The sequence below is a fragment of the Lycium ferocissimum genome, chromosome 2 (genome assembly GCF_029784015.1).
Source record: "Lycium ferocissimum isolate CSIRO_LF1 chromosome 2, AGI_CSIRO_Lferr_CH_V1, whole genome shotgun sequence".
Classification (NCBI taxonomy): Eukaryota; Viridiplantae; Streptophyta; class Magnoliopsida; order Solanales; family Solanaceae; genus Lycium; species Lycium ferocissimum.
In genome coordinates this window covers 60,929,823-60,957,075 of record NC_081343.1, presented here as the reverse complement: position 1 = coordinate 60,957,075, position 27,253 = coordinate 60,929,823, and the positions used below count along the sequence as shown (strand labels likewise).

The following is a 27,253-nucleotide window of genomic DNA, read 5'->3' as shown; positions in this document are numbered from 1 at the left end:
AATGGAGGACAAATTTATTTTTTTCTTGGACGGGAGGCAAAAGGCAAAAAAATAGCATCACGGGAGAGATGGTAGAGTATGACCCGGCAGACGAGGAACAATGGTAGTAGCAACCATATGAGCAAGCACACGGGCTTCAAACGAGATATTGGACGGACGAGTTGAGCGAATGAGGAGGAATTTGAGAGAGACTTTTTAACATCGTCAAAAGACAACGAGAGATTCGAGGCCAAAAATTTTTGGGTAATTCCGAAAAGCCGAGAGCAAGGTGCAACCAAAAATAGAGTCAAGAACAGAGCAATTTAGCACAATATGAGTTCCAAGAACCAATGTTTCAAGTTCATTAGCTTTAGAAGACTTAAGATTGGCATAGAACATGCGAACAGGAATTTCATAGACATGAGGAGGGGTTTTAAAAAAGTTTTCCCATCCTTGATAGACAAACAAATGTTTAACTTTACAGGCGAGAGAGAGCATAAGGTCAAGATCGACATTCCTACCGGAACGATGGTTTTGTCCTCGAGAGACGAGGATTTGGAAGCAGGTCGATGATGGTCATCCCAAAATTTCTTCCGAAGATCAAGAGGTTTATCACGGAGCGTCTTGAGTTTCTTGGAGGAGGTGGAGCAAGCGACCTCGGGAAGGGTTCGCTTCCCAAGATGACTAATGGGAACTAAATCGGAGTCGTCGGAGGAGCGGGGGTCATCGAAGACGACGAAGTCATGAGGAGGCGAGGGAGATTTTGACCCATTTCCCGTAGCCTTGAGCTTTGACGGGTGGAGGGGTAGGAGTTTTCGCGTTCTTCGCCATTGAAGAGAGGAGAAGATGAACGGAGCTTTGGAAGAGAAAGGTGAGGAGAAAGACGAAAAAGGGTTTATGGGGATACGGGTAAAAGGGTGTAGGGAAAGGCAAAAGGTTTTATGGAAAAGGTAAAAAGTAAATATGGGAAGATGGGAATGTCATAAATATGATGGGAATACCATTTATGGCAAAGATTTGAGTACCGAAAATCTTGGCACGGTTTGTTAGAAATTTAGACATTTATCAATAATTCCCAAAGAGCTTCTTAGCATGCAGAAACGTTCCTCGAAAGGGTTTAGTAAAAATATCGACCACCTTTTGGTTTTCGGTGTTAACAAAAACAATTTCAAAATCTCCCGAGCAACATGATTTCGATAAAATGATGCTTAATATCTATATGTTGGCCCTAGAATGATGCAGATTTTTAGACGGACGAGATAGCACTCGAATTATCACGAAAATTTTTACAAAGTTTAAAAAACAAGTCATAATCACTTAGTTGGTAAGACATCCAAATTAGGCATGTGCGATTGACCAACAACTATATATTCAAATTTCGCAGTAGTAGATAAAGAGACCGATCCCTCGTTTTTTGCTATTCCAGAAATAAGAGATTTTCCTAAGTGGCAAGTACCACCGGGTACTTTTTCTATCATCTTTATCACTCCGCAAAGTACGCGTACCGAAAACCTTCAAGCGTAAAATCGGTGGTGTTAGGATACCATAAACCATAGTTAGTTGTTCCATGAAGATATCTAATGATACGTTTAACTGCTATAAGATGAGATTCCTTTGGAGCAGCTTGGAATCTAGCACACCTGCACACACTAAACATAATATCTGGTCGACTAGCAGTTAAATAAAGCAATGATCCAATCATACCGCGATACTTAGTTTCATCAACAGGTTTTCCTTGTTCATCCTTATCAAGAGAGCAAGTAGGACTCATTGGAGTTCCCATAGCTTTTGAGTCAGACATCCCAAATTTTTGGACGAGTTCTTTAGCATACTTAGCTTGACATATAAATATTCCGAAGGTGTCGAGTTTGATGAATTTGTAGTCCCAAGAAGAATTTTAATTCTCCCATCATACTCATTTCGAACTCGCTTTGCATAAGATCGTAGAATTCCTTGCACATAGAGGGGTTAGAGCTTCCAAAAATAATATCATCAACATATATTTGTATGATAAGATTTCCTAAGGAGGATCGTTTAATGAAAAGAGTTGTATCGATCTTTCCTCGAAAAAAATCCATGGCTTACCAAGAAGAGCTTAGCGATCATACCAAGCCCCGGGTGCTTGTTTAAGACCATATAGAGCTTTACTTAATTTAAAAACGTGATAAGGAAATTTTAGGTTTTCAAAACACAGCGGTACGTTTCACGTATACCTCTTCTTCAATGAACCCATTTAAGAAAGCGCTTTTAACATCCATTTGAAAAAGTTTTGAATTTTTTAAAAGAAGCATATGCAAGCAAAATTCTTATGGATTCCAACTCGGCAACAAGTGGCAAAAGTTTCATCATAGTCAACACCTTCCGTTGTGAATATCCTTGAGCAACGAGCCGGGCTTTGTTTCGACTACTTCTCCAAATTATCATTCAAATTTTGTTTCGTACACCCATTTTGTGCCAATGATTGAAGCGTTCTCGGGTTTGGGAACTAGATTCCACACTTTGTTCTTTTCGAATTGATCAAGTTCCTCTTCCATAGCCTTGACCCGGATTCATCTTTTAAGGCATCACCAACTTTCTTTGGTTCGCATTGAGAAATAAGAGCAAGATTTACGTTATTTTTAGTAGATGCTCTAGTTTTCTCCCTTCATAGATGTCTCCAATAACAAATTTCTTTGGATAGTCAGGTTCACTTCTCCATTCGTTTGGAACTGCTCCAACAGTAACCTCAGTCGACTGAGGTTCATCAGAAGTCGACTCACAGGGTGCCTTTTCTTCAGTGGGTTTTGTAACCACTGTCGGCAGTAAGTACTTATCGTCTTCTTCATCCGCAATTTTCCTTTTCTCGGCCGGTTATTAGTATCATCAAATACAACATGAATAGACTCTTCAATAGATAAAGTACGTTTGTTATAAATTCTATAAGATCTACTAGTAGGAGAGTAACCAAGAAATATACCTTCATCACTTCGAGGATCAAACTTACTAAGATTTTCTTTCCCATTATTGTGAACAAAACACTTACATCCAAAAGGATGAAAGTAGCTAATATTTGGTTTCTTACCCGTCCATAGCTCATACGGAGTTTTCTTAAGAATCGGTCTAATCGGCATCTATTCAAAATATGACACGCGGTACTTACCGCTTACGCTAAAAGTGATGTGGTAGGCTTCGTTTCTATGATCATTGTTCTTGCCATATCTTGAAGAGTTCTATTTTTCGTTCAACTACACCGTTCTGTTGCGGAGATCGAGGTGAGGAGAAATTGTGTGTGTATCCTTGATCATTACGTAATTCCCTCAAAGGCTTTATTTTCAAATTCTCCTCCATGATCACTTCTAATGGAAGTGATGTAATATCCCTTCTCACGGCCGAATTTTCTCACAAAAAACTTAAAGTTCTTTAAAGTATCATCTTTATGAGCAAGAAATATTACCCAAGTAAAACGAGAGAAGTCATCTATTATAACAAATGCGTACCTTTTTCCTCCAATGCTAGCGGCTCTAGTAGGACCGACTAAATCCATATGAAGTAATTGCAGGGGCTTTGATGTAGACACAATATCTTTAGAACTAAAGGAGTTTCTAGTTTGTTTACCTTTTTGACACGAATCGCACAAGTGATCTTTTGTGTAGTTGAGTTTTGGCAATCCTATTACAAGATCATGTCTTGCTAGTTTTTCAATTAATCGCATACTAGCATGCCCAAGCTTCTTGTGCCACATCCACGGATTTTCTCCCCATCGATGCCAAGCATATATGACCTTTAGCATTTTTGATAGAGTCCAGTGTATACATTTTTATTTCTCGCTTCCAGAAGAATCTTTGTTCCAGATAGTCTTGACATGACACGATTTGATTCTTGAATCGATCTCAAGATCCAATCACATAGTCGACTTACACTTAACAAGTTATACTTAAGTCCCTTCACCAACCAAACATTTGAAATGTCACGAGAATTATCAAGGCAATAGTACCAATACCAATTACCGTTCCGGTTGAATTGTCTCCAAAAGTTACCAATCCTCAATCAAAGTCGACGGCGATTTGAATAGATTTTTGTCGCCGTCATATGTCTTGAACACGCGGTACTGCCTAGATACCATTTTCCTTTTTCTTTTTCTTGTGGTGTTCTCTGCAAGACAAAAATTTTACTCTTGTTTAGGTACCCAAGAGTTCTTTGGTCCTTGATGGTTAGTTTCAAAATATTTGATTTTCTTGGTTTCCATATCCAACCAGTGCGATTGTAAGCGAAATCTGCGGTTATAATAATTATGCCCAAGTTTTCCACAAGAAAAAAACATGTTTGAAAAGATTTTCTTTCCACAATATGGGAATCGGTCCGAACCTTGTGCACTTGATTCTTCTAGTTGACTTATCGTTGTTCAAATAGCTAGTTTTCTTTCCTTCAAAATTTTTGGTTATTTGCAACCTTTTTTTCAAGTAAACTTGTGTGTATTTGATTGGTTTGACTTGTCATGGTTATGGTTGGAAGGTTTTAATAAGACATCTAATCTAGATTGAAGATTATAAACTTCATTTTGGATTGAATTTTTTTCTTTTTCACAAATTTCTAATCTTGATTCCCATTCCTTTTTATCCCTCTTCAGTTTTCTATATTCATCAAAGACATTATTTAGATCTATAAGAGTTTGATCTAATAATTCTTGGGTTTCTTCACATTTAGCACAGAATGAGAACTTACCTTGCCGCTTTCTTCGAGCCATGAAACATATATTTTCACCTTCTTGATTCTTCATCCGAGATCCCATCTTCACTCCAATGCTGAAAGCTCTTTGTTTTTGATAGCCTCGGTTGGTTTCTTTCTTATCTCGGGACATTCGTACGCAATATGGCCATATTTTCCACATTCAAAACATTTTCGTCATTCTTTGTCATCCAAATGGTGCCTTGCCTTTTCTAAAGTTTGAGCTTCCTTTCCGTTACTTCTTGATCTTCTCATAGCTTCTATCACATGCCTCGAAATCATGGCTACTTCTTCTTCTTTAAAATCATCATCATCGTATTCCTCAACTTGAGCCTTGAATGCGACCACTTTCTTCTTTTCGTCCTTACGGTATCTTTGGATATGATTCTTTTCAAAAGCTATAAGATTTCCTCTTAATTCATCATAAGTGAATTTATCCAGTTTCCGTCTTCAAGAACAATGGCTTTGGTTTCCCAAGTCTTTGCGGCGACTTCTGACAAGCTTTCTAACTTGTTGAGAGTTGGTATAGGTTACTCCAAGCGACTTGAGTTCTCCAATAATCTTGCTGAATCTTGTGAACATTGATTCGATGTTCTCATCATCTTTCATCATGAAAGCTTCATAGTCGTGTCTTAGAGCATCAATTTTTGTTTCTCTTACTTTTGATGTTCCTTCATAAGTGACCTCAAGTTTATCCCACATTTCCTTGGCGATATCACAATTTGAAATTTTTGCATACTCTTCTCCACTTTGCACAAGAGAGCAAAGCTATTGCCCTTGCATTTATTTGTAGAGTCTCTTGTTGTTCTTTAGTAATGTCGTGTGACTCTAGATCAATTCTTTGAAACTTCGCATCTTCTTTGCTTTCGTTGTTCGCTTCCGGAAATGGGTTTAGGTCCCTTTTTGATCACGACCCGTGCTTGATAATCGATTGATTGCACAAATATTTTAAACCTTTCCTTCCAAAGGCCATAATGCTCACCATTAAAGTATGGTGGTCTTGTTGTGGAGTGCCCATCTTGCAATATTGCTCCGGAATCGATATCCGGCCATTTGATCTTTTCTCACGTGCGGTTAAGCACTGAAAGTGAGACCTTGCTCTGATACCAATTGAAAGTGCAAGAGGAGGGGGTGAATTGTTAAAATTTTCGCTCTGTTAGTCGACTAGGTCAAGACGATAGTCGACTACCTACTCAGTGAATATTTAGGCAAGTGCGTAAAATAAATGACACATATAATTTATACCGGTTCGATTCAATGTGAATCCTAGTCCAAATCCCCTTGGGTTGCAAGGGTGATCTCTGTGACTCTTTTATAAGGTTTGGTACAATGGAGGTTTTGAATGAAGTTCCTACGTCTACACTCAAAACACTCTTATTCTTTTTTATACAAAGCCTCACAAACTATGACTCTCCTTTCTCTCTTATTACACTATGAATCACACGACCGACAATGTTTGTTTGAAAGTAAAGCGAGCAATGGAGGTAATGAGACAATTGCATAATCCTTCTAACTATATAATAAGTGTGGTCACTAAAAACTTGACATGGACGACGAAGGGTAATACGGTAAACTCACCTTAATACTCACTCTCTAGAAACATCCATCATATTATCCAACGGAACAAAGGAGTACCTCTTTACGTTCTCCACCTTAATACTCACTCTCTAGAAACATCCATCTTATATTATCCAATGGAACAATGGAGTGCCTCTTTACGTTCTCTTCCTTTACTTTTGAGAACCTTTTAGCACTATTCATCTTCTTATTGGAACGATTTAATGTATGATTCTCTCACAATTTTGCTCAAATTCTTGGTTTTTCCTTGTCTTCTTCTCTTTCTTTGTTTTTTTTTTTTGTTTTTCAAAATCTCTTTAACAGTTCCATTTTCATGGTTGGATTTCCTTGGCAAGAACTCTGGAAGCGAGGTTTGATCTCTGTGTTTGAAGCTGCTTTTTATCAGCTGGGTGGTTCCATTTCAGGTATGCTTTTCTTTCAGTTCTCTTTAGAGTTTCCAATTGCACAACTTAGTGTTATTTGCTTTTGGTGTTATTTTTTATTTCATCGGTAATTTTCTCTCTCTGAAATTAAATATCTAAGCTTGATTTTTTACCATACATGTATTTGAGACTGAATTTTATGAATTTTTGTATGTTCTCATTTTTGCTGAATTGTGCTATGTGTTGAATGTTACTTCTTCTTCCTCTTTTTTTTGGATGGATTTCACTGCTGTCTTTTCATATTTTATGTGTGTCTTATCAGTATTTTTTTCAGCATACTTGTGTTTGAAACTTTACTTTTCGGATGATCTGTCCTAATTTTTTGTTGAGTTGCTCTATGTGTTTCATGTGGTGGGTATGGTTTGAAATAAGTCGTTGGACTAAATTTACCGCATTTGGAATTTGGTAATTTAGCAGCCTTGCTGCTAATTTTGGGTAAAAAGTAAAGTCTTAGTTCTGATGTTCTTTTAAACCCATTTCTACCAAGGTCCTTATCATATATATATATATATATACACATTAATAATAAAGTATTTCAAAATTATTCTTTAATTGAGTTTCTGTTGGCTATAGTTGCATTCCACGTCGAGACTGAAACCTCTTTGAATTTCAATACATAGCAGTAGTGATCATTCATGTTCAATTTGACTGGAATGTAATGGTTGGCCACTTCGAATTTCGCAGGATTTTGAAGCTCAAATTTGCTCGAAGAAAGCAGGAAAAAAACAAGAAATAATCTGACTGTTAGAGGTAAGTTTGCAGGTGTTTACAGCATTTGATTCTTTATGAGTTTGTACTTTTTCGTGGCTTTTTAAATTAGTGTGAGCGATTTCATGGTGCATTTTTCCCTTGTCCTTTCTGTAAAGAAGGAAGCAGATTACTAATTTTAGTTCTTTACCTTTCTATTGTGGAATTTAAGGTCATTTTTGCTCAGACACAGATCTTTAGTTCTAAATATTACAATATAGTATTCTTTTTGGTGCAGTTTTCAGCAGATGTTTGCTGCAAACAAAAACCTTGCACGATTGATACTTTCGGTTGCTTCCCTGCAATATTTTCTTTGTGCACATAATAGGGTGGGAGTTTGTGGTGGTGTTAGAATTTATGGTCGTAACTCTATGCCAAATAATGACTTCAAATCAAAACTTAAAAAGAGTTCTAAGTGCAGAAAGTTTCCTACTTCGATTATTCCACTTTACTTCTTCTTCGACTGAATTGTCTGTCCTTTATGTTTGCTCTGATTGTTGATTGACCTGTCGCCCTTAAATCGATTAAACCAGTAAGCTCTCATATGTGAGCTTCTTGAGTATTTCTTTGTCCTTCTTCAGTAGTAAAATACATTGAGTTTGTTGTTTCTTTTGAGGTATAGCTTAAGTGGTACTCTATTAGTTTGAAACCTCAGTAGCTTTTGCCGGAGTTTGAAACAATTAGCCAAAATGGTAAAAGAGAAACTAAATGATCAGGGAGCCATCCCCCAGCCTTCAAGTGACTTATCCCTCAATTTATGAATTTATTGATAATGCTTTGATGTTATGATTGAAGTTGAAATGTTAGATTTTTCATCTATTCGGGGACATCCGATAAAATTAGATTTTCCATCTAAAACAATTACTATATATTAGATAATTTGCTCTCTTTATTCAAATGGGTTGGTAGTACTGATTAAAAAGAAAATTCAAATGGATCAGTAGTTTTAATGTAATGGGGCGAGTGACGAGGGTACAGTAGGATCATAGGATTTAGCCAATATGTTACCAGATTGTCATTTTTTCACACAAACCAGTACCTAAAAGTCTAACCCTCTTTTCCCTTCCAAAGGAAGAAAGCTCGGTGTATGTTTCATTTATTAACTTGCCTTGACAATTTGAGATTCAGTAACCTGGTATAGCTTAAGGAGTTTATCCTCTTCTATGGACATACGGTCCTTTGTCAAATTCTATAGCTCTCCATTCAAATTATCTCCACTCCACTTTTTCTGTTTAGAAGATACTGGTACATAACTGAAGTAAGCATATAAAAACTGAAAATTGAATATAGTTGGTAAATCCCATGTGTATAGATATGTTGCACCAAAGATCAAAGTATAATAGCATGTCCTGTAATAGTAAGCTTTCTCGAGTATGTGGATGCAGTTGAAATTGTCCTAATATAACCATCTGAGACATTCCAAGTCTTCTCCCTTTTTAATGTGGTAGTCATGATTTTCAAGTTTCATGCAATTTATAAATACTTAAATTTGTTTTTTATATCAATTAGAAAAGTTCTGCAGGTGGATTTACTTACTCTCTTTAGTTTTCTCCTATTTCAACATCTTTCTACTGTTTTGCATGTTTGAAGATTCTTTCATTAGGACTTATTATAAAATTTTGTTGTGGAATTTTCTTTATCTAATGCACCATGTTTCCTTATTTTCAATTTTTTTTTGTTTATTCAAGCTGATGATAGCTCTCTACATGTTAGAACGTAATCATCTGTCTTAAGAGTGTTTGGTGTTGTCTACTTCTATGTTTTTAATAAATCTACATTGTTTAGTTAATTTTTGCAGTTTAGTTATGTTGAAGATCCATGTTGTTAACATGGTGTTGAAACCATACCAACACATCCATGTTGTGTGATTCTCAACGTTTGGTTCACTGTTATGTTGCTGTGTTAGGGTGTCTCCATAGGTTGTCAGAGTGACATGTCTCTGAATGTTAGATAATAATATGTTGCCGTAGAAATGTTAGATATAAAATCAATACTTTTTTTTAGATAATAAATATAACTATTAATATAATAAATTTAACGTCATCAATGATTTATACTTAAGTAAAAATTTTATATTAAAAATTTAATTTGACACTTAATATCCTATCACAATTGCAATTAATTTAGACATTTTTTATATGGAAAGAATATTCTTATCATATAAAATTAAAATATTTAGAAAAGGTTATGATATTAAAAAATAATTACTAATTAGTTGACTTCTATTTTTATTTGCTTAATCTGTCAAGACATGTGAATATAATTTTATCTTTTAATTCAAATTTAATATAATCTTCCAATTCAAATTCTAAGCAAATCATACTTAGTTCTAATACATTATCTTTTAATTACAACTCAAAAACTAACCTCACCTAACTTTATTATATTGCCTATTAATATTGTAAAAAATTGTTACGTCGCCTTTTATTGTTAACTTGTCAATTGACTTAATATCTTAACTCAGTATTTTCCTTTTAGTATTGGGATAATTTAAGGCTAGATCTCAACTCCTATTAGTACTCTCAAGGCTAGATGTTTAGAGTGCTTATTTAGTTGGCATTTTCTTACCCTTCTACACACAGAGATACTTTTTTGGATTTTGTTAGTTCCCTCTTTAGCTTAGCTTAGTACAATAGGCAGATTCCTTTTGGTCAAACTACAGTGTTTTTTGTCTAAGTTTGCTTCCCGTTTTGATTGAAGTAACTTCTTTTGCTCACCTGTAACCTTGCATCTTCTTGATGCTTTACTAATGACATTTGATTACTTTACCAAAAAAAAAAAAAATCAATTTTTCTTTCATAATACCAACTTCTCTGAATATTCTGTTTATGATTATTCACCAATAAGAAAACACAATTATTTATCGATATGAATTATACGGTTTATTTTTTTCAAAATATTTCACATTATGATTATCATAGTTTTAAAACCTTTTTTCAATAATAATAAAGAAAAGAAATGAAGAAACTCAAAGGCATGGTGTTTCAAAATGCAACTTGTAGTATTTTTCATGTAGTTTTCAAATATATAAACTTTAATCTTGAAATGTTGAGTTAATCTAATTAAATTTAGCTTTAAATTTAGCCAAATTGACTCTCGAAAAGCAAAAAATATCACATAAGTTGAGACGGAGAGAGTAATATATTTCCCTTCCTTTCATAGATGGTCTGCAAAGTTAGAATTTTAAAAGAAATACTCAATATTATAGCAGGATCAACAACGTAGAGAAAAGAGTATGATTTCTAGAACTAACAGATGATAGCCAAACAGAAATGCAACTATTGTTGTCACAAGTACATGTGGACACGAATAATTCCAAGAGGTTGTTATTGAGAAAATCAAAATCGACATCATGATCAAAACCAACATGTCCAAATGTAACCATTTAAATTCTGCTGAAAATCCAATTTATAATCCAAGAGAATGTTATCAATAGCCGATGTAGGAAAATATGTAACTAAAAATAAAAATTATTATCTCACTAAGTATATTAATCTTAAATTAAATTGTGCATGTCATCCATAATTTGACACTCATATATACTTTTTAAAAAATATTTGTGACTTCTCATTTTCAAAAAACTTAGTAAGTTGCCTCCTTCAAACTTTAGTTGTTTACTTTCCATTTCTTACTCCCTTCTAATGTCTTAGTGTCCAAATAATTTGTCAAGTTTGTCATCAAAAAAGAAAAAAATTGTCAGGTTTAAATTTCTTTAATTAAGAATAGCGGAATGCTCAAATTTGCGACTATTATAACTGAATCTTATTATTTAAATTTGAACATGAATTCAGGCGGGATCCAAACCATTTTGCAGAGACATCCTATTAGCTGCCAGGAGACATGAGCAATTTATGCAAGGAAAGCACAGAGCTGGACTCATGGAACTTACATCAAGTTTACCAAGTTTCCCAAGCAAAGGCTGGAAATAGCTTATGTTACGATGACTGCCAAATCTGAGACTGTTTTTCCCTTAATTTTAGCTAGGTACCGAAGCAAGTTAGATGTTGGAACACTTCTCTTTTGCTTTAGCCAAATTGAGAAATAAAGAATATGGAGTTTTCCAGTGTATGTATGTTTCCATCTGTGAAATTATTTTCATTGAACTTTTTGTTAATCTTGAAATTGTGCAAATAATACTAACAACGTTGTTTGGCATAGGCCCGTGCTCAGCACGGCATATTGATCTCTTGGTAATAATTGATGTAGGTGGACACACAAATTCTGGGAAGAATGTAGGCTACACCAAAGCAGGCATGTTTTCACAAATAAGGTAATGCACTCATTCTTACCTCATTTGTTTTCAAAAGCCATATTATATCTTTCTTATTTAATTGATCACGTATTTTCTTGTACAAAGAAAAAAGATATGACAGAGAATTGCATTATGAAATGCTATATGTTACTGTTTTCTCTAAAATTCATATGATGTGTTTGAGAGTTGCACAAAGCCAGTAAACCTTCAGTGGTCGTTTGGTACGTAGACAAAACTATCCCAGGATTATAATCCTGGGACTAATTTATCCCATCTCTTGGGACTAATTTATCCCATCTAGGAGATGGGATAAAATAATCTCAGGATTAATGGGATAAGATGGATTATCCCATCTTTAAGTTTGGGATGCACTTTATACGTTGTTTGGTACAAAATTAATCCCACAGTTAGTGCTGGGATATCCCAGCTAATATCGTGCACCAAACGACCCCTTAGTATCAATAAGGAGTTGCAAATTAGATTTAGACATGTACGACATAGAAGCCAGGTGTGCTGCCTCTTAGGGCATTATTCTCTCAAGCGGCCCTTGCTTCTTCAAGTGAGGCACCAATACATGGTCAGATTCGAAGTTTTAAAATTTGATTGCATCTAATAATGACTTACTACCATGTTTCTTGAAGATATAATTGGGTAAGGTAATCTTTTACGCCTTTCAACTGCAAAAGGACTCTGGGATGCGAAATTGGTGTAAAATAAAAAGATTGAATGGTTGTTATGCAGTAGACTGTTTGTTTTGCTAAAAGGTTTACCTTTGTTCTCGATATGAGCGTATAAAATGCTGCCAAATAACAAAATAGTGCATTTGGAGTGCTTAAAACTGTTTCTTCTGGCAAATTCCGCCTAGCTAAGAATAAATAATCTATAAAGGAAGAGTTATGAATTTTTGAAGTGTTAATTCACTTTGGATGAGTGATATCCATTCAATAACCTAAGAAGAATGGGTATTTCCTTTTTATTTTAATTATAATGTCAAAATATAACTATTGTTACTAAGATCTAAATCACTTATCATGATGGATGAATAAAGGTGGTTTCAGGTCATGTTTGTTGAATATGCTTCATACCATTTAATAAGGAATATGATATTTGGCTCCAAGTAGATAGATCATTTTAAATGTATTAACAATTTCAACATGGATTTTCATTATGTTATAATTAGTTGTCATGTTTTTTATTGGTTTGGAAAAGTTCCTTCTTTAAGAAATAAACGTGACGTTGAACAAATTTAGAAGGAACAATATCTTATAAATGTGGCCACTCACTGGGGTATTTCTAATATGATAGCAAGAAGCTGCATTGCTACAGTTTGTTTTTGGTGTAAAGAACATTTAATAGAAGAAGCTGAACAGTTAGTAGATCTTTTAGTCTTTGTAAGTAGTTTAGGCCGTTCTTAACAACTTTTTGGAGGTCTCCAGCATGTCCTAAGGCTAAGGAATACAATTTTACCAGCTTCGGGAAAAAAATAGCAAAAAGGTTTCAATTTTTGTATAAGATGACTGAACCTCCTATATATCATATTAATTCTGTTGTTATACTCCTTATTGAGAACTATGAATCCAACATGAGTTGTTGATCAAAAACTTATAGGATATTCCTTATGAGTTATGACATTGATAATCTTTACAATTTCCTTTTAACACATCTTCTGGTCTACTATTTTGATATAAGGAAGCATTTTGAAATCCTTCTAGCTGGCCATCTTAGTTCTAGAAGAATTGAAGATTGAGCATAAGTGATGCACAATAATGGCATAGTGGTTTACTGCTTAATTCAGGTTGAGCCTTCTAAACCTCTTTTGTTTGTCCTAATTTTTGTAAAGGTGAACGGTTGTACTGGCGAAATAAGGAGGTCAGCACTTGAAGAATCCTCTACTGGACTTCAGCCTGTCCCTGTATGTTTTAGTGGTTGAGAGGATAAGGGAAAAACTATTGAGGTAGGCGGAAAAGAGATTAATGTGCATGATCCTTCAGATAGAGAAAACATCATGCCTTATCTCTTTAAGGGGTCCAAAAAGAGTTCTTCATATACCAATTGCTGACTTCTAAAAATATTTGTGTATGAATCACTGAATGACGATGGTAGTGGGTTTCTCTCTAAGTTTTCACTTAGTATATAGAATGGAAATATGGACATTGAAACACCTAGATCTTTATCATTTTCCCTAAATGATGATGGTAGTAAGTCTCTCTATCTGTCTTCAATTTAGCATAATATGGAAACTTGGACATTGTCCTCCAAGAATTTTGTTATAGTCCCAATGCCTTCTATAGTTACCATCTTCTGCTATAGCTCAGGAAAAAGCTAGAAATGGTTGAAGGTGTGAACTTCTCTAGGTTTTGTTTTTCTGAACATATTGGTTGAGGTAATGAGGAGTATTATCTGCTCAAATATGCGATTGTGAAACTAATAAGTGGATTCGTAAGAAGCCAGACCTAATAGGATTTTTGATATGTTTTACTGCTTTTACCTGAGTTCTGAACATGAATTTCCTTGTTTTCTGTTTGTTTCATTGGGGGTTGCAATGTTGTCAGTTGTGTTTTGTGCTTGATGTGTTGTCGAGAAGCACGAGGTGTGCTCTCAGCTCTGCAAGCAATCAAGATATACTACGATCCAAATATTTCTTTTTCATGCTATCCACTCAAAGGCTGCTCTAAGGTGATGATTATTCTCCTTCACATTAACTGACCTAATCACATAAACAATTGATTCTGGTTTGTTCATTATCTTAATGCTGAAGTAGTCATTTTCCAACCAGCTTTACCATCTTTTTTGGAGGTGTGATATAATAATACAAGTTGAAAAAGTCTACTTGAGCTTCACTGATAATACCTATCACAAAATTGTGATTTTTTCTCTTGATGGTTGGTTTAGTGACATCAAACTGTAGTCTTATGTTTTATGGGGAAAAATTCACTTATGGCCCTTAATTGTTCTTAACTTTTGTTCAACAATCTAACAAACTAACTTTTCTTTAAGTAATAGACTACTGATTTATTAGATGTGAACAATAGGTTTATCTACTGATGAACTCCTAACAATCTTACAACACTTACTAATGATGTGATTTAGTGCATGTTACACTTTCAGGTTTTCATTTAGTATGTGCTATGATAAAAAGCAATATTTTCTAATTTCCATTTTGGCTCTGTGGCAGTAAAAAAAAAATTCCAGGACTCAAAAAGGACCTCATTTAGCATAAGATAAGCGATCACATAATTATGCAGTTAAGTATATGTTTAGGTTTGTTAGAGTCCACTGGTAGCCGAATCACATTTTAATGAACTGTGTAATCTATTCAGTTGAGTAGTACTACAACTAATATCTGACTTTCACTTAGAGAGATGATGGATTGAAATCTCAATGGTTTTTAATATTCTTTTTGTTTGTTCCTTTGCTATAGGAGAGGAGGAGCTTATATCGTCGTCTTATGGTCTTATCTATGAGAACATAGTCAATGGCATCAATCTCTTTACCTCTGTATTAAGGAAGTTGTTCACATCCATAGCAAACTGGGCTGGATAAGCTCTAGCTACATCTTCCTGATGAAATGGAACAGAATATCCTTCCTTTGTTCCATGCTGGAGAGTCCCTTGTTTTGTACTTGTTTTGGCACTTGGAATAGCCAGCTGGGCGCATAGAGGCATGAATGATCTCGCTGGAGGATTCATGAAGTAGCTGGCCGCAAAAGGAAAGCTTTACGGAAGGTAGAGAAGCACAAAGGATTCTGAGGCCATTTATGGCAAGTTCATTTATACAGAATATACTTTGTTCCTCAAATGAGTTTAGTATGAAATGTTTATATAATCAGCTTTATGGTATTACTTCAATTTTAGTAATCATGCTAAAAATATGTATCATCTTACGATGTTGAATATTTCTTTCGGAAATCTGTAGTTGTGCAAATAACGGGAGCAACGTATAGGGCACACGCTTGTGTTTGATGGTGTATGTGAAGAGCAAAATTGTTGGATTGAAATAGTCTACTTTAGGTAAACTTTCTTCGCACATTGCTAAGTTTTACAATTCAAAAGAATTAAAGCTAAAATCTCAATTTTTCTCCCAAGTTCTTAGCTGATTTTATTTTTCTTCTCTATCAACATTTGTTCTATTCTTTATCCCAGTAAGCAAAGTAAGAGTCATTAACTTTCTTTATGTTTACAGTATTACTTTGCTATCTACTGGATTGTGTAAGTATATTCTTTCAATTTCTTCCCAGGTCATGAAAGAGTTTCATCTTGCAAGAGCATACTTATGTTCAACTTCAAGAATTCAGATTCCAGCCCAATCTCATACAGATGTTGGAGCACCTACAATCTTTCTACTTGTCTTTCTAAGCAAGCTACCTATGTAACTTTGTTCCACAAACTATGTCTTTGTTTTGCCTTTTCTGCAAACTACTCATGTAACTTTGTTCCACAAATGAATGTAATATATTATGAAGCATGTCATGTTAATATTTAGTTTAATCATCTCTCCTTTATTTGCGTCTCACGGCACAAACCATCTAGTAATATATATAAGAGAGGATTTTTTTTTAGTCGTCCACACAGGGCCAATATTGTAAAGTCACTATGTTGTACTTTATGAGGTATTATTGACAAAGTAATAAATGTGGGCCCCTGTGTGGATGAACTTGTGATATCAATTATTTCCTCCGTCAAATTTTAATAGTAGCTTTAGTTCGCAATAATTGTCGCTTAAGAATTTAAGATTAAAGTTGATAATTGCTTTCAAATTTATTATAAAACTTTTAAAAATAGTTGTTTCTAATACTGCACAATTCTCATAAAAATCTAATATATAGGGATAACTTAGTAAATTGTTTTATATTTTTCTTAATGACGTGAAAAGAGCTAAAACTACAGTTAAAAGCAAAGATTTTGTAGTCCTTAGTTGGATCTCAACTATTTAGTTGTCTGCTTGCTAGCTAAAAGGATCCTCTTCCAAATCTACCCTTGTACTTATTATTTATTACATGATATACCAAAGTATGTTTCAAATAAATCAAGATTCTTCCAAACCTTTTTTGATAATATTGTACATGGCCCCTTTGTTCAACTTTTTGTAAGTGAAAAATGTACCATAACTTTTTTTTTCTTTTTGTAAAAAGTACTATAATTCATAAAACATGGTTTTTACTAATCGTGCATATGTAAACCACCGGTCCTTCGAGCAATTTTTTATTGTTGAGATTTTGCATTGAATCTTGGTTTTTTCTGGTGCTATAGCTTTTAGTACAGTATGATATCAAAGTTTTTCAAGAATTAATATATTAGGATCTTTGAAAATAAAAAAAAATAAAAAAAAGAAGTTTTAAGGTTTATTCAATGTTCTTAATTAAGTAGAGGAAAGACGGGGGGAGGGGGGGGAGGGGGGTCGGAGGAGAGTAAAAAGGAGAGAGTTGTAACTGTGTCTACTAAGTGATCTGCTTTTTAATCTATTTTTTAATAACTTTTAACCTTTTTAATAATTTTATAACACTTGAAGTTTAATTTTGTTATTTATCTTTTCCAACTCTTAAACCATTTTAGTTTAGCTAAACATAGGCTTTTACGGATATCAATATGATATCTTTTTAAGAAAATGATGCAAGAATTTGTGGTGAAGAATTAAAAGGATCATTTTACTTATCGAAATTTAAGCTGAAAAATAATAGATTTCTTTGAATCACTATGAAGAAGAAGCAAAACACAATCGTTGACTACTCTTGTAGTCAGTTTGGAATTATTTTAAATACTTCCAACTATGTTAGTTTAGAATATATCAAATTATCTTTTTTCTAAATTAAACTATTATAAAGTTTTCTATATTGACCTGAGCCTGGGCTTCACAAGACTAGTAATATAGATGTAGATGTTGCCTCAACCACTATGAGAGTGAGAGGAACTACAGTTCTGGACAAATACTATTTCAGTATTAGCAAGTACTATCTCCACATACCTGTCCTTAGTAAAAATATTTTTTTCAAAATAGTTAGTATTATTTAGAAGTTCAAGATAAAATTAATTAATTTTTTTGTTATTTTATCCTTAGTAGTAATTGTTTTGAAGACTAGAACAACAATAACATACCCAGTTGAATCCCACAGTGTGGGGTCTGAGGAGGGTTAAATGTATGCAGATCTTACCCCTACCTTGGAAGATAGGGAGGCTGTTTACAAAGACTCTCGGCTCAAAAGAAAATAAATAATTTTAACCGATAAGCATTAAGTGCTGATAAATAATTTTAATTGCTAAAATTGATTTAATAAATAAGCAATTATGTGTTTAGATAAAAGTGATGAAACTGAAAATAAGAAGTTAGAAGGGTTTAGTAAAAAGGTGCTCACACGTCAATTTTTTGTAAAAATGCGTTGGATGTCCTTAGAGTCGTTTACACTAACAATGACACGATTATGTCTCATTCTTTTTAATGAACTTTTATTTGTTGCAAGTTAAATTTAAATCATTCGAAGTTAATTGTTTTCTGCACCAGCGTTAAGTTAAATCCATTCGAAGTTTATTGTTCTCTTCACCAGCGTTTCACTGCTAAAGTTGTGATGGAATAAAGAGTAAATATCCGGTATATATTTGATTACAAAATAGAGAACTTTAAGAATCTGAAAAACATACAACAATAGTGACAGTATTGTTTCTTGCAAACAACGAATCTTAAAACATAATAGAGATGAAGAATGATGATTTACAAAAGAAGAAACTAATTTGTTATGCAAAACAATCCGAGTACTTTCGACGTAGAAGTGCTTTTGAAGAACCTTGATTATTTTTTACGATGGCATATGATGTTGTTGGATTTTGATAAAAATCGTGTAAAAGGTGGGGGAGAGAAAAGTCATGAAAGCTCAATTTAGGGTTTTATTTCAAAAAGGATATTTGAGAAACTACGAAATAATATTAGGGATAGAATAGTACTTTTTGTTAAAACAAAAGTGCTTATTATAAGTTATAAACCGAACAATTATAAGTTAAGAATGACCAATTTATGACTTTTGATTTATTTTGGCGCACTTGATTTATAAGCACTTAAACCAGAAGATAAGCCAAAAAATACTTATAAGTTAGTTTGATCAGCTTATAAGCTTAGCCAAATATCCTTTCTATCTTAAGACATAAATAAGGATAAAATAATCACATATCCCTCCTAATGAATGTTTTTTAAGTTGGAGTTTCCTTTTAGAACTACTTTTCCTTTTGTTCTATCTAATCTCGCCCAGTTAACTGTTAGGTGTCGTTTGGTGCATGGTATAAGCTGTGATATTCCAACACTAATTTTTTGTACCATGTTTGGTAGAAGGTATAAATTTATCCCAAGATAAATTTATACCTTCTACCAAACAAAATATAAAATGCATCCCATGGTATAAATGGGATATACCTTCTTATATATATTTATCACGGAATTATTTTATACCACCTAGATGGTATAAAATAATCCCAAGATATGGGATAAATTAGTCCCGGAATTATAATCTCAGGATAATTTTGGCCATGCACCAAACGACCACTTAGTGATGTTGGGTTAGCACTTCGCATGGACTAATATGCCCAGAGTACCCCCGATGATTATCTAAAATTTATTTGAGGAGCATTTTCAGAGAAATACCAGTTTTTACCCACAATTTTTGACCTTTTTTTCTCCACTATAGTTAATACTTAATTATAACTTCAACTTTTAGATAATCTTTATAACTTTAACTTTAATAAAAAATAAAAAAAATTGTTTCAGCCATTTTTCTTGTAAAAGTAACCTTTCTAGTGATGTCTAGCTAGCTCCCGTTTGGTCATAGATATTGAAGTTGAAACTTGTAAATTTTAGTTTTTGAAGTTGTGATTATTTAAACTTAAAGTTGTGCTTGGACATGCATTTTACTTGAAAAAATTGAAATTTTTGAGTGAAAGTGAAATTTCTCCCAAAAAATCTGAGCCAGTTTTTGGAACTTAAAAATATTTAAAGATAAATTTTCAAAACCTGATTAAGTTTCATGATCAAATAGATATTTGAAGATAAATTTTTAAAATCTGATTCAAAACATATGACGAAACGCTAGCTAACATTTTGCATCTTCGTGGTTTGTGTGGAAAAAGGTTCGCATGCAGATGCTGATTGTAGTTTAACTTCATTTGAGTCAGCCTCCACTTGTAATTTTCACTTGATGAATGAAAAGAAATACCTAGTTTTTTTTTTTCGTCATACTTTTCTCATAAATTTATTGCCATGTGATTACTTAAAGCTCGACTGTGGATTTCTGTTTGTCGCGATTTGGACCACTTTAGTTTCTTTTTATGAGTGGGCAACTTTACTGACTCATTTTTTGGATTTTAGACAAAAATACTGTATAAAAAGAAAAAAGGAACAGAAGTACCTCTGTGCACAAATTTTGTGCGCAAGTAAGTCCTACGACGAATTACTTTAGGAGTTAGTTTTATTTTTCCCATACTTTATATAATTTTAAAGTTTTAAAATTTATATTTTTTTTTTATATTTTGACCAATATCTTTTTCTGCAAATAATAATGTAGGATTAATACATTTAATATATCTAAACGTTCGAATCGTCGTTTTAGGGTTGTAAAGTGCCCCGAAGTAAGTTTTATTTGAAAACTTTTTATCGTTAGGTTTAAGTGTTTTATTTTGTAAGATTTTGATTTAAGCGTTTTATTATTTAGTCAAGACATTACTTTATTTCGAATATGCCAAGATTTTTTCATAATTAATTTAGGATGTCACACGAGTTATTAATAAACGATAATGAAAACTAAGATAACTAATTATCATTAAGAAAATAATACCAAAAAAATATAATATTAACATAAAATGTATTGCGCACTGCCCACTACCCGGCCCTTTTTTAATTTTCTTATTTGTTAATTTTCTGATTAGTTAATTGTTAATTATTATTAATAATTTGTTAATTGTTTGATTATAAGAAAATATACTAATCTCCTAATAATATCTTTATTTGTTAATTATCTAATTGTTAATTTATTGAAAAGAAGTAAGGTACTCTAATTGAAAAAAAGTAAGGTACCTGGACTCGGTTGAGTAGGCACCGGGTGCCAGTCATGACCCTGTGGTTCGGGTTGTGACACAAGGAAGCGAAGGGAGGATGTTCATGACATAGAGCCTGTTTGGATAGGCTTAAAAAAAGCAGCTTATAAGCTGTTTCAGCTTATAAGCCAAAAAAAAATAAGTTGGGGTAGTCCAACTTATTTTTTTTGGCTTATAAGTTATTTTCAGCTTATAAGCTACTTTACATAAGCTAAGCCAAATTGACCCAATTAAATTTTTAGGCTTATTTTAAGCACAAAATGGCTTTAAGTGAAAATTAAAACACTCAAAAAAAAAAAAATCGAACTTATAGGCAACTTATAAGCCAATCCAAACGGGCTCATAAAGCATCCTATAATTAAGAGGAAGAAGGGAGACGGAGATGATAGTGAGGGTGGTGGGGATCGCCTTAAGCCTAAGGTTACTCTAAAAGCATCCTATATTATTTTTTAATGACAATTAGTTATCTTAGTCTTTATTATCGTTTATTAATAACTCATGCGACGTCCTAAATTAATTATGAAAAAAATCTCGACATATTCAAAATAAAGTAATGCCTTAACTTAATAATAAAACGCTTAAATCAAACTAAGATTATATGTTAATGGGTAGTGCGTGATACATTTTATGTTAATATTATATTTTTTTGGTATTATTTTCTTAATGATAATTAGTTATCTTAGTATTTATTATTGTTTATTAATAACTTGTGCAACATCCTGAATTAATTATGAAAAAAATCTCGACATAATCAAAATAAAGTAATGTCTTGACTAAATAATAAAACGCTTAAATCAAAACCTTATAAAATAAAATACTTAAACCTAACGTAACAAGTTTCCAGACAAAACTTACTACGGGGTACTTTACAATCCCTAAAACAATGATCCAAATCTTTAGGTATACTTGATGTATTGAGCCTATATTATTATTTACAGAAAAAGATATTAGGTTATATAAAATATTGATATATCAGAGTTTTGAGACATGACTAATTTTTAGTCAAAATATGAAAAAAAAAAATGAATTTCAAAATTATACTCCCTCTATTTCAATTTGTTTGGACCTATTTCCTTTTTAGTCCACGTTTAAAATGAATGACCTATTCCTAATTTGAAACAAATTCACTTTATGAATGATTTACAACCACACAAATTTTTAAGGCTTATTTTGAACCACAAGTTTCAAAAGTTTTCTCTCTTTCTTAAATGTCGTACCCAATCAAATGAGTTCATATAAATTAAAACGGAGGGAGTACAAAATGTGGAAAAAATAAAACCAACTCCTATTGAGCATAAGACTAGTGGTTTTTTGACGTTATTTTTGTGTAAAAGCCCCGAAAGTGAGCCAGTAAAGTTGCCCACTCTTCATTTTATAGAAACTTTAGAGCTTAAAGAATGGGTAATATGTGATAGGTAATAGGACAAGCGTCAGCCTCAAACACCACAAAGTACTTCATTTTAATATGTCCAACTGTGGCTTTGCTTACCAGCAAAGCTATCGGAGTTTTTTTTTCCAACTCCATCCCTAACCCCAACCCCCCAAACTCTGCTCCCAATCTGAGATCACTTATTAGTTTAGGGAAAAGAGTCAAATATACCCTTCTATTCTATTTTATTTTATTGGCTAATTTTATCATCCGTTAGCCAAAATAATTAAGTATACACCTCTGTTACCTAAAGTATACAAATATATCCCTTAATGGATGGAAAATTTCAAATCAGTCCAAATTACCCATTTATCAAAACTTACCCATACCGCATCACTTAGACCGACCCTACGCGACCCACAAAATTATTTCCCCCACCCAAAATTAGTCAGCATGCTACTTGTGCTCATCACACGGAAACATGAATTTATGTTATGTTTTCCATCCATTTGGTTAAACTTTAAACTATAGAGATTATGTTGCTGCAGAGGGAGGATTTGAATGGATTGGTGGTTTGGTAACCACAAAGATGCCTTCTTACCTCTTTATGCAAATTTACTTGCCTTTTATGCCTAATCAAACTGTATTTTTAATGATAAACCAGAAGATAGAAAGTTGATGCTTCCTGAAGTTCAAGAAATTGGTGAGGCCATACAACCATTCCTTACAAACCAGTTAATCTCTAATTTATTCTTAATTAGTAGTTAAGTTACACAACAAAATGATCGGTGAAGGTTTGTGTGATTGGAGTCAAAAGACTACTGATGAGTTAGTTTGGGATGCTACTGATAAAACCTTGAGTGCAGCCATATGAACAAAACCTTAAATTGCATAACTTTAAGTTTGTTAATTAGTTGACATATAACCAAGCCGTGCATTATTTCTAGAAAAGAAGGTACCAACTAGTTCTACTTTCAGAATCACGATCAACTCATATGCATAAACATTGAAAGAATTTCACATTACATTAACAAACCACATTACAAACCAAATTGGGTGGGGGAAATAATTTTGTGGGTTGAGTCGGTCTAAGTGATGGGACATGGGTAAGTTTTGATAAATGAGTAATTTGTATGTGGTCTGATTTGGGATTTTCTATCAATTGAGGGGTATATCTGATTACTTTGGCTAATAGAGGGGTATATTTGGCTAACGAAGGCAAAGTTAGCCAATATACTAAAGTAGAGGGGTATATTTGACCCTTTTCCCATTATTTTAAGGTCCGTTTAGATATAATTTGAAATTATGATATGAATTCAGTAATTTAAAATCACGTTCGATTTAGAATTAGAGTTTTGTTTGAACATTCAATTTGAATTTCTTAAGTTTTATTTTTTCTCGTAAACCTAAAAATCCTACAAGTTATGAAAACTAGCAAAACTTTCTCAAATCTTACAATCTTACCAAATGAACAAACCATAAGTCATAACAAAGTCAATACGCTACCAAAAATATTTTAAAAAAAATACAACATTAATTGATTGAATTTTAGTTCAATAAATAAAAAATTAAACACGAGTTGTAGTGTAACTAGTCCTTAGTAGGCGTTTGGACATGCGATTTCATTTCATGAGATGAAATCAGCGTTTGGACATGCGATTTCATATCTGATTTTGACATGGGATTTCATATCTGATTTCATCTCATGAGATGAAATCCTAAATCATCCAAAAAGGCATAATTTGGGATATGAAATCATGATTTCAAAAAATATAATTGTAAAATTTAACCCATATGTTTATATTTTGTAAAAAAAGACCCATAAGTTGGTAAATATATTTGCCAATCATGTTTACCCACCGGGAAATGCATGCTCGGTGTGAAGAGATTGTTCATACCATATGGGAGGATTATATTAAAGAGTAGTTACATTACTATTCATATTAAATTTTCCTTTTTATTGAACTAAAATTTGATTAATTGATATTGTATTTTTTAGAAAGGCTTTCTAGTAGCGCATTAATTTTATTATGAACTATGATTTACTCATTTGGTAGGCTTGTATAAGAATTGAGAAAATTTTGATAGTTTTCACAACTTGTGGAGTTTTTATATTTATAAAAAAATATTGCAACGTAAGAAATCCAAATTACATGTCCAAACATGATTTCATCTCACTATTTCATGTCATGAGATGAAATCATGTCCAAACGGCTCTGTAATATAATCCTTACACATGGTACAGACAATCTCTTCATGTCGAGCGTGCATTTCGTGATAAGATGACTGAAAAGACAAATCAACATTGTTACTTTTGGGGTCATTTGGTTGGAAATAAGTTATCTCATTAGTTATTCCACAGGAATAAAATAACACTGCAATCCCTGAACAACTAATCTCGGAATTAGTTATACCATGATTTTATCTCAACCATACATGGGATAAACTCATCTCAAATTTAATTTCGAGAATACTTATCCTTTATCCCTCATATCAAATGAGGTTGAGTCAAGTTTTCCATTTAAATAAATACCGATTTAAAATTAAAATATGAAGTCTTTGATTCCAAATCGCACGGTCAAACACCTATTAAGTTTTTTCTTTTTTTTTGTGTACGTTGGCGTCTTTTTCATTAGAGTACAACTGTACAAGTAGCCTTTAGCATTACTTTAATTCTCTAACCTTTTTGGTTAAAAATTCTACTAATTCAAGTTGGTTTCGGAAACAAGTCTTGGTCTTGGTCTTTTTTTTTTATTATCAAAATTTTACTGATCTTTTTCCCCAAAAGAAACACCAAGTTGGTTTATAATTTCGCACTCCATGTAGAAAACGGAAATTTCAATCCCTTTTAGTGTAGAAATTTTACAAGGAAAATTTCAATCTCTATTGTTGTAGGAATAGGAGTTAGGGGGAAAAGGTAGCACTTATTAATAGTTCATGTACCAGGGCTCGTTCATTATTACGAAGTTCTCTGCTTCTGCTCAGTGGTGAAAATAGTTTGCGGAATTAAAGATGATGAGTCTCTCAGGAATGCCTTCAGCCTCTTCAATGTTCCAGGCCTATGTCTCAATGTCTGCTTCAATTTCCCTTTTTAAGACAATGATGAATCAGTTGGTTCCTCGTCAAGTCCAGCAATATATTGTAACCAATATCCGTAGCTATTTCCACACAAATTCATCAAAAGTAACTCTGGTAATTGACGAAAAAGATGGTATGGGCATCAACGAAATCTATAATGCTGCTGAAATCTATTTGTCAACCCGAATCAGCCCTGAATTTCAACGTTTCAAGATCAGCAAAAGGCCTAAAGACACAGACGTGAACGTCAAATTCGGGAATTGTGGGAAAGTTGCTGATTCCTTTGAAGGGATTGAATTGGTATGGAGGTTTGTCCACGAAGAAGTTAGCAACAATACAATTCCGAATGGTAGTGGTGGTGGTGGTGGTTGTAGTGAGAAACGTTATTTTGAGCTCAGCTTTAACAAGCAGCACAAGGACAAAATCTTGAATTGTTACATCCCTCTCGTAATGAACAAAGCCATAGCCATGTGCAATGACAAAAAAGTTGTCAAGTTGCATGCTCTCAATAGTCATAGTTATAATTCTATAGGTTGGGATTCCGTGAACCTTGAGCACCCTTCAACTTTTGAGACACTAGCTTTAGAACCAAAACTCAAAAAAACCATAATAGAGGATCTTGATAGGTTTTTAAAGAGGAAAGAGTTTTATAGGAGAGTGGGAAAGGCATGGAAAAGAGGGTATTTATTGTATGGACCACCAGGGACAGGGAAATCAAGCTTGATTGCAGCAATTGCTAATTATTTAAAGTTTGATATTTATGACTTAGAGTTCTCTAATATAAAGCGCGATTCGGATTTGAGAAGGTTGTTGCTGAGCACCAAGAATAGATCAATACTTGTCATCGAAGACATTGATTGCAGTGTAGAGCCGCCTCAGAGAACTGATTTCAAAAAAGAGAAAAAGTTTCAAGATTCTCAGGTGCGTCCTTCCTTTTTTCCTTCTCACTTTTTTTTTTTTAAATAGCTATAAGTTACAATAATTAGTAATTTAAAAATTAATCAAAAAATTAAAATAAGTAACAAAACAATCTCTTTAACTCTTTGAATGGTAACATTGCATACTTAGGGGCAAATCTGATGTATAACTCATAGGTTCATTCGAAGACCGTAATTTTGGCTCAAACTTTATATGTATGTTAAAAAGTTTATTAAATAATACAAATTATAGATTTCGTACCCCGTAAAACTAATGCACTTTGATGGAATTCCGAACTCAAGTCCATAAAATTTAAATTCTCAATCTGCTTTGGTATATAATCTCTCACTTGTGCTGATCTTCTTTTTTCCTCTTTTTTTACAGCTTACACTTAGTGGATTGTTAAACTTCATAGACGGGCTATGGTCGAGTTGTGGCGATGAAAGGGTTATTATATTTACCACAAATCACAAAGAGAGGCTTGAACCAGCTCTGCTGCGACCTGGACGAATGGACATGCACATTCACATGTCCTACTTAACAAGTGAAAGCTTTAAGGTGTTGGCATCTAATTATCTGGAAATTAGTGATCCTAATTATAGGGGTTTTAAAGAAGTACAAGAGTTGATTGATGGTGTACAAACCACCCCTGCAGAGGTTGCTGAGCAGCTTATGCAAAGTGAAGATCCTGATGTTTGCATTGAAGGTCTTGTTAAATTTCTCAAGCGAAAAAGGATTAGTCATAATGAGGAGTTAGAGGAGACCGAGGATAATAATACTACTGCTGATGATGCGCAACTACTTGAAGTAAAGAGGAGAAAAACTAGAAGTATGGCATAATTCATTTTATCCTTAAAGAAGAAAAGACTTGGACACCGGTTTAATCTTCTACTAATGGGTTTTTAGTTAGAGGAGATTTTACTTTTTCCTTTTCCTTTTTCTCCTTTCTTGCTGCAACTTTACTTGCACTATCACTATATTATTCTAAGGAATTTTCGTGCATTTGGTCTATGAAAAAAAGAATTTCTTGGCTTTGTTACTCCAGTTCTTTTCAACACAAATATTACGACATGGTCTTATACGATGGATTAATCCTTCTTCAAAATTCTTTGTGTGTGGAGAGTGGGAATTATTGGTA

The 27,253-nt window shown here is 33.4% G+C and overlaps 1 protein-coding gene and 1 long non-coding RNA gene across 23 annotated transcripts; both read left to right on the top strand.

The window, feature by feature from the left end:
- Positions 1 to 6,275: 6,275 nt before the first annotated feature.
- LOC132046524 (uncharacterized) lies at positions 6,276 to 16,183 on the top strand. Of its 22 annotated transcripts, none has more exons than XR_009412731.1 (10): positions 6,276 to 6,466; positions 6,597 to 6,750; positions 7,368 to 7,433; positions 7,669 to 8,168; positions 11,222 to 11,499; positions 11,637 to 11,700; positions 13,372 to 13,477; positions 14,235 to 14,358; positions 15,104 to 15,692; positions 15,920 to 16,183. It is a non-coding gene; the product is annotated as an uncharacterized LOC132046524 (long non-coding RNA). The 22 variants fall into 22 exon arrangements; XR_009412728.1 differs by having other exon boundaries at positions 6,277 to 6,466; positions 6,597 to 6,665; XR_009412727.1 differs by lacking the exon at positions 7,669 to 8,168 and having other exon boundaries at positions 6,285 to 6,466; positions 6,597 to 6,665; positions 15,104 to 15,407; positions 15,598 to 15,692.
- An 8,670-nt stretch (positions 16,184 to 24,853) lies between these two features.
- Positions 24,854 to 27,027, top strand: LOC132046523 (AAA-ATPase At5g17760-like). Its single transcript, XM_059437172.1, has 2 exons — positions 24,854 to 26,118; positions 26,500 to 27,027. The coding sequence occupies exons 1-2, from the start codon at positions 25,132 to 25,134 to the stop codon at positions 26,953 to 26,955; spliced, it is 1,443 nt and encodes a 480-aa protein (XP_059293155.1). The 5' UTR covers positions 24,854 to 25,131; the 3' UTR covers positions 26,956 to 27,027.
- The last annotated feature ends 226 nt before the right edge of the window (positions 27,028 to 27,253 follow it).

Excerpts from the sequence above, each read along its gene's own strand:
- LOC132046523 (XM_059437172.1), top strand. The coding sequence starts at position 25,132 with ATGATGAGTCTCTCAGGAATGCCTTCAGCCTCTTCAATGTTCCAGGCC. Across the intron at positions 26,119-26,499 it reads AAAAGTTTCAAGATTCTCAG|CTTACACTTAGTGGATTGTT; the intron begins GTGCGTCCTTCC and ends CTTTTTTTACAG.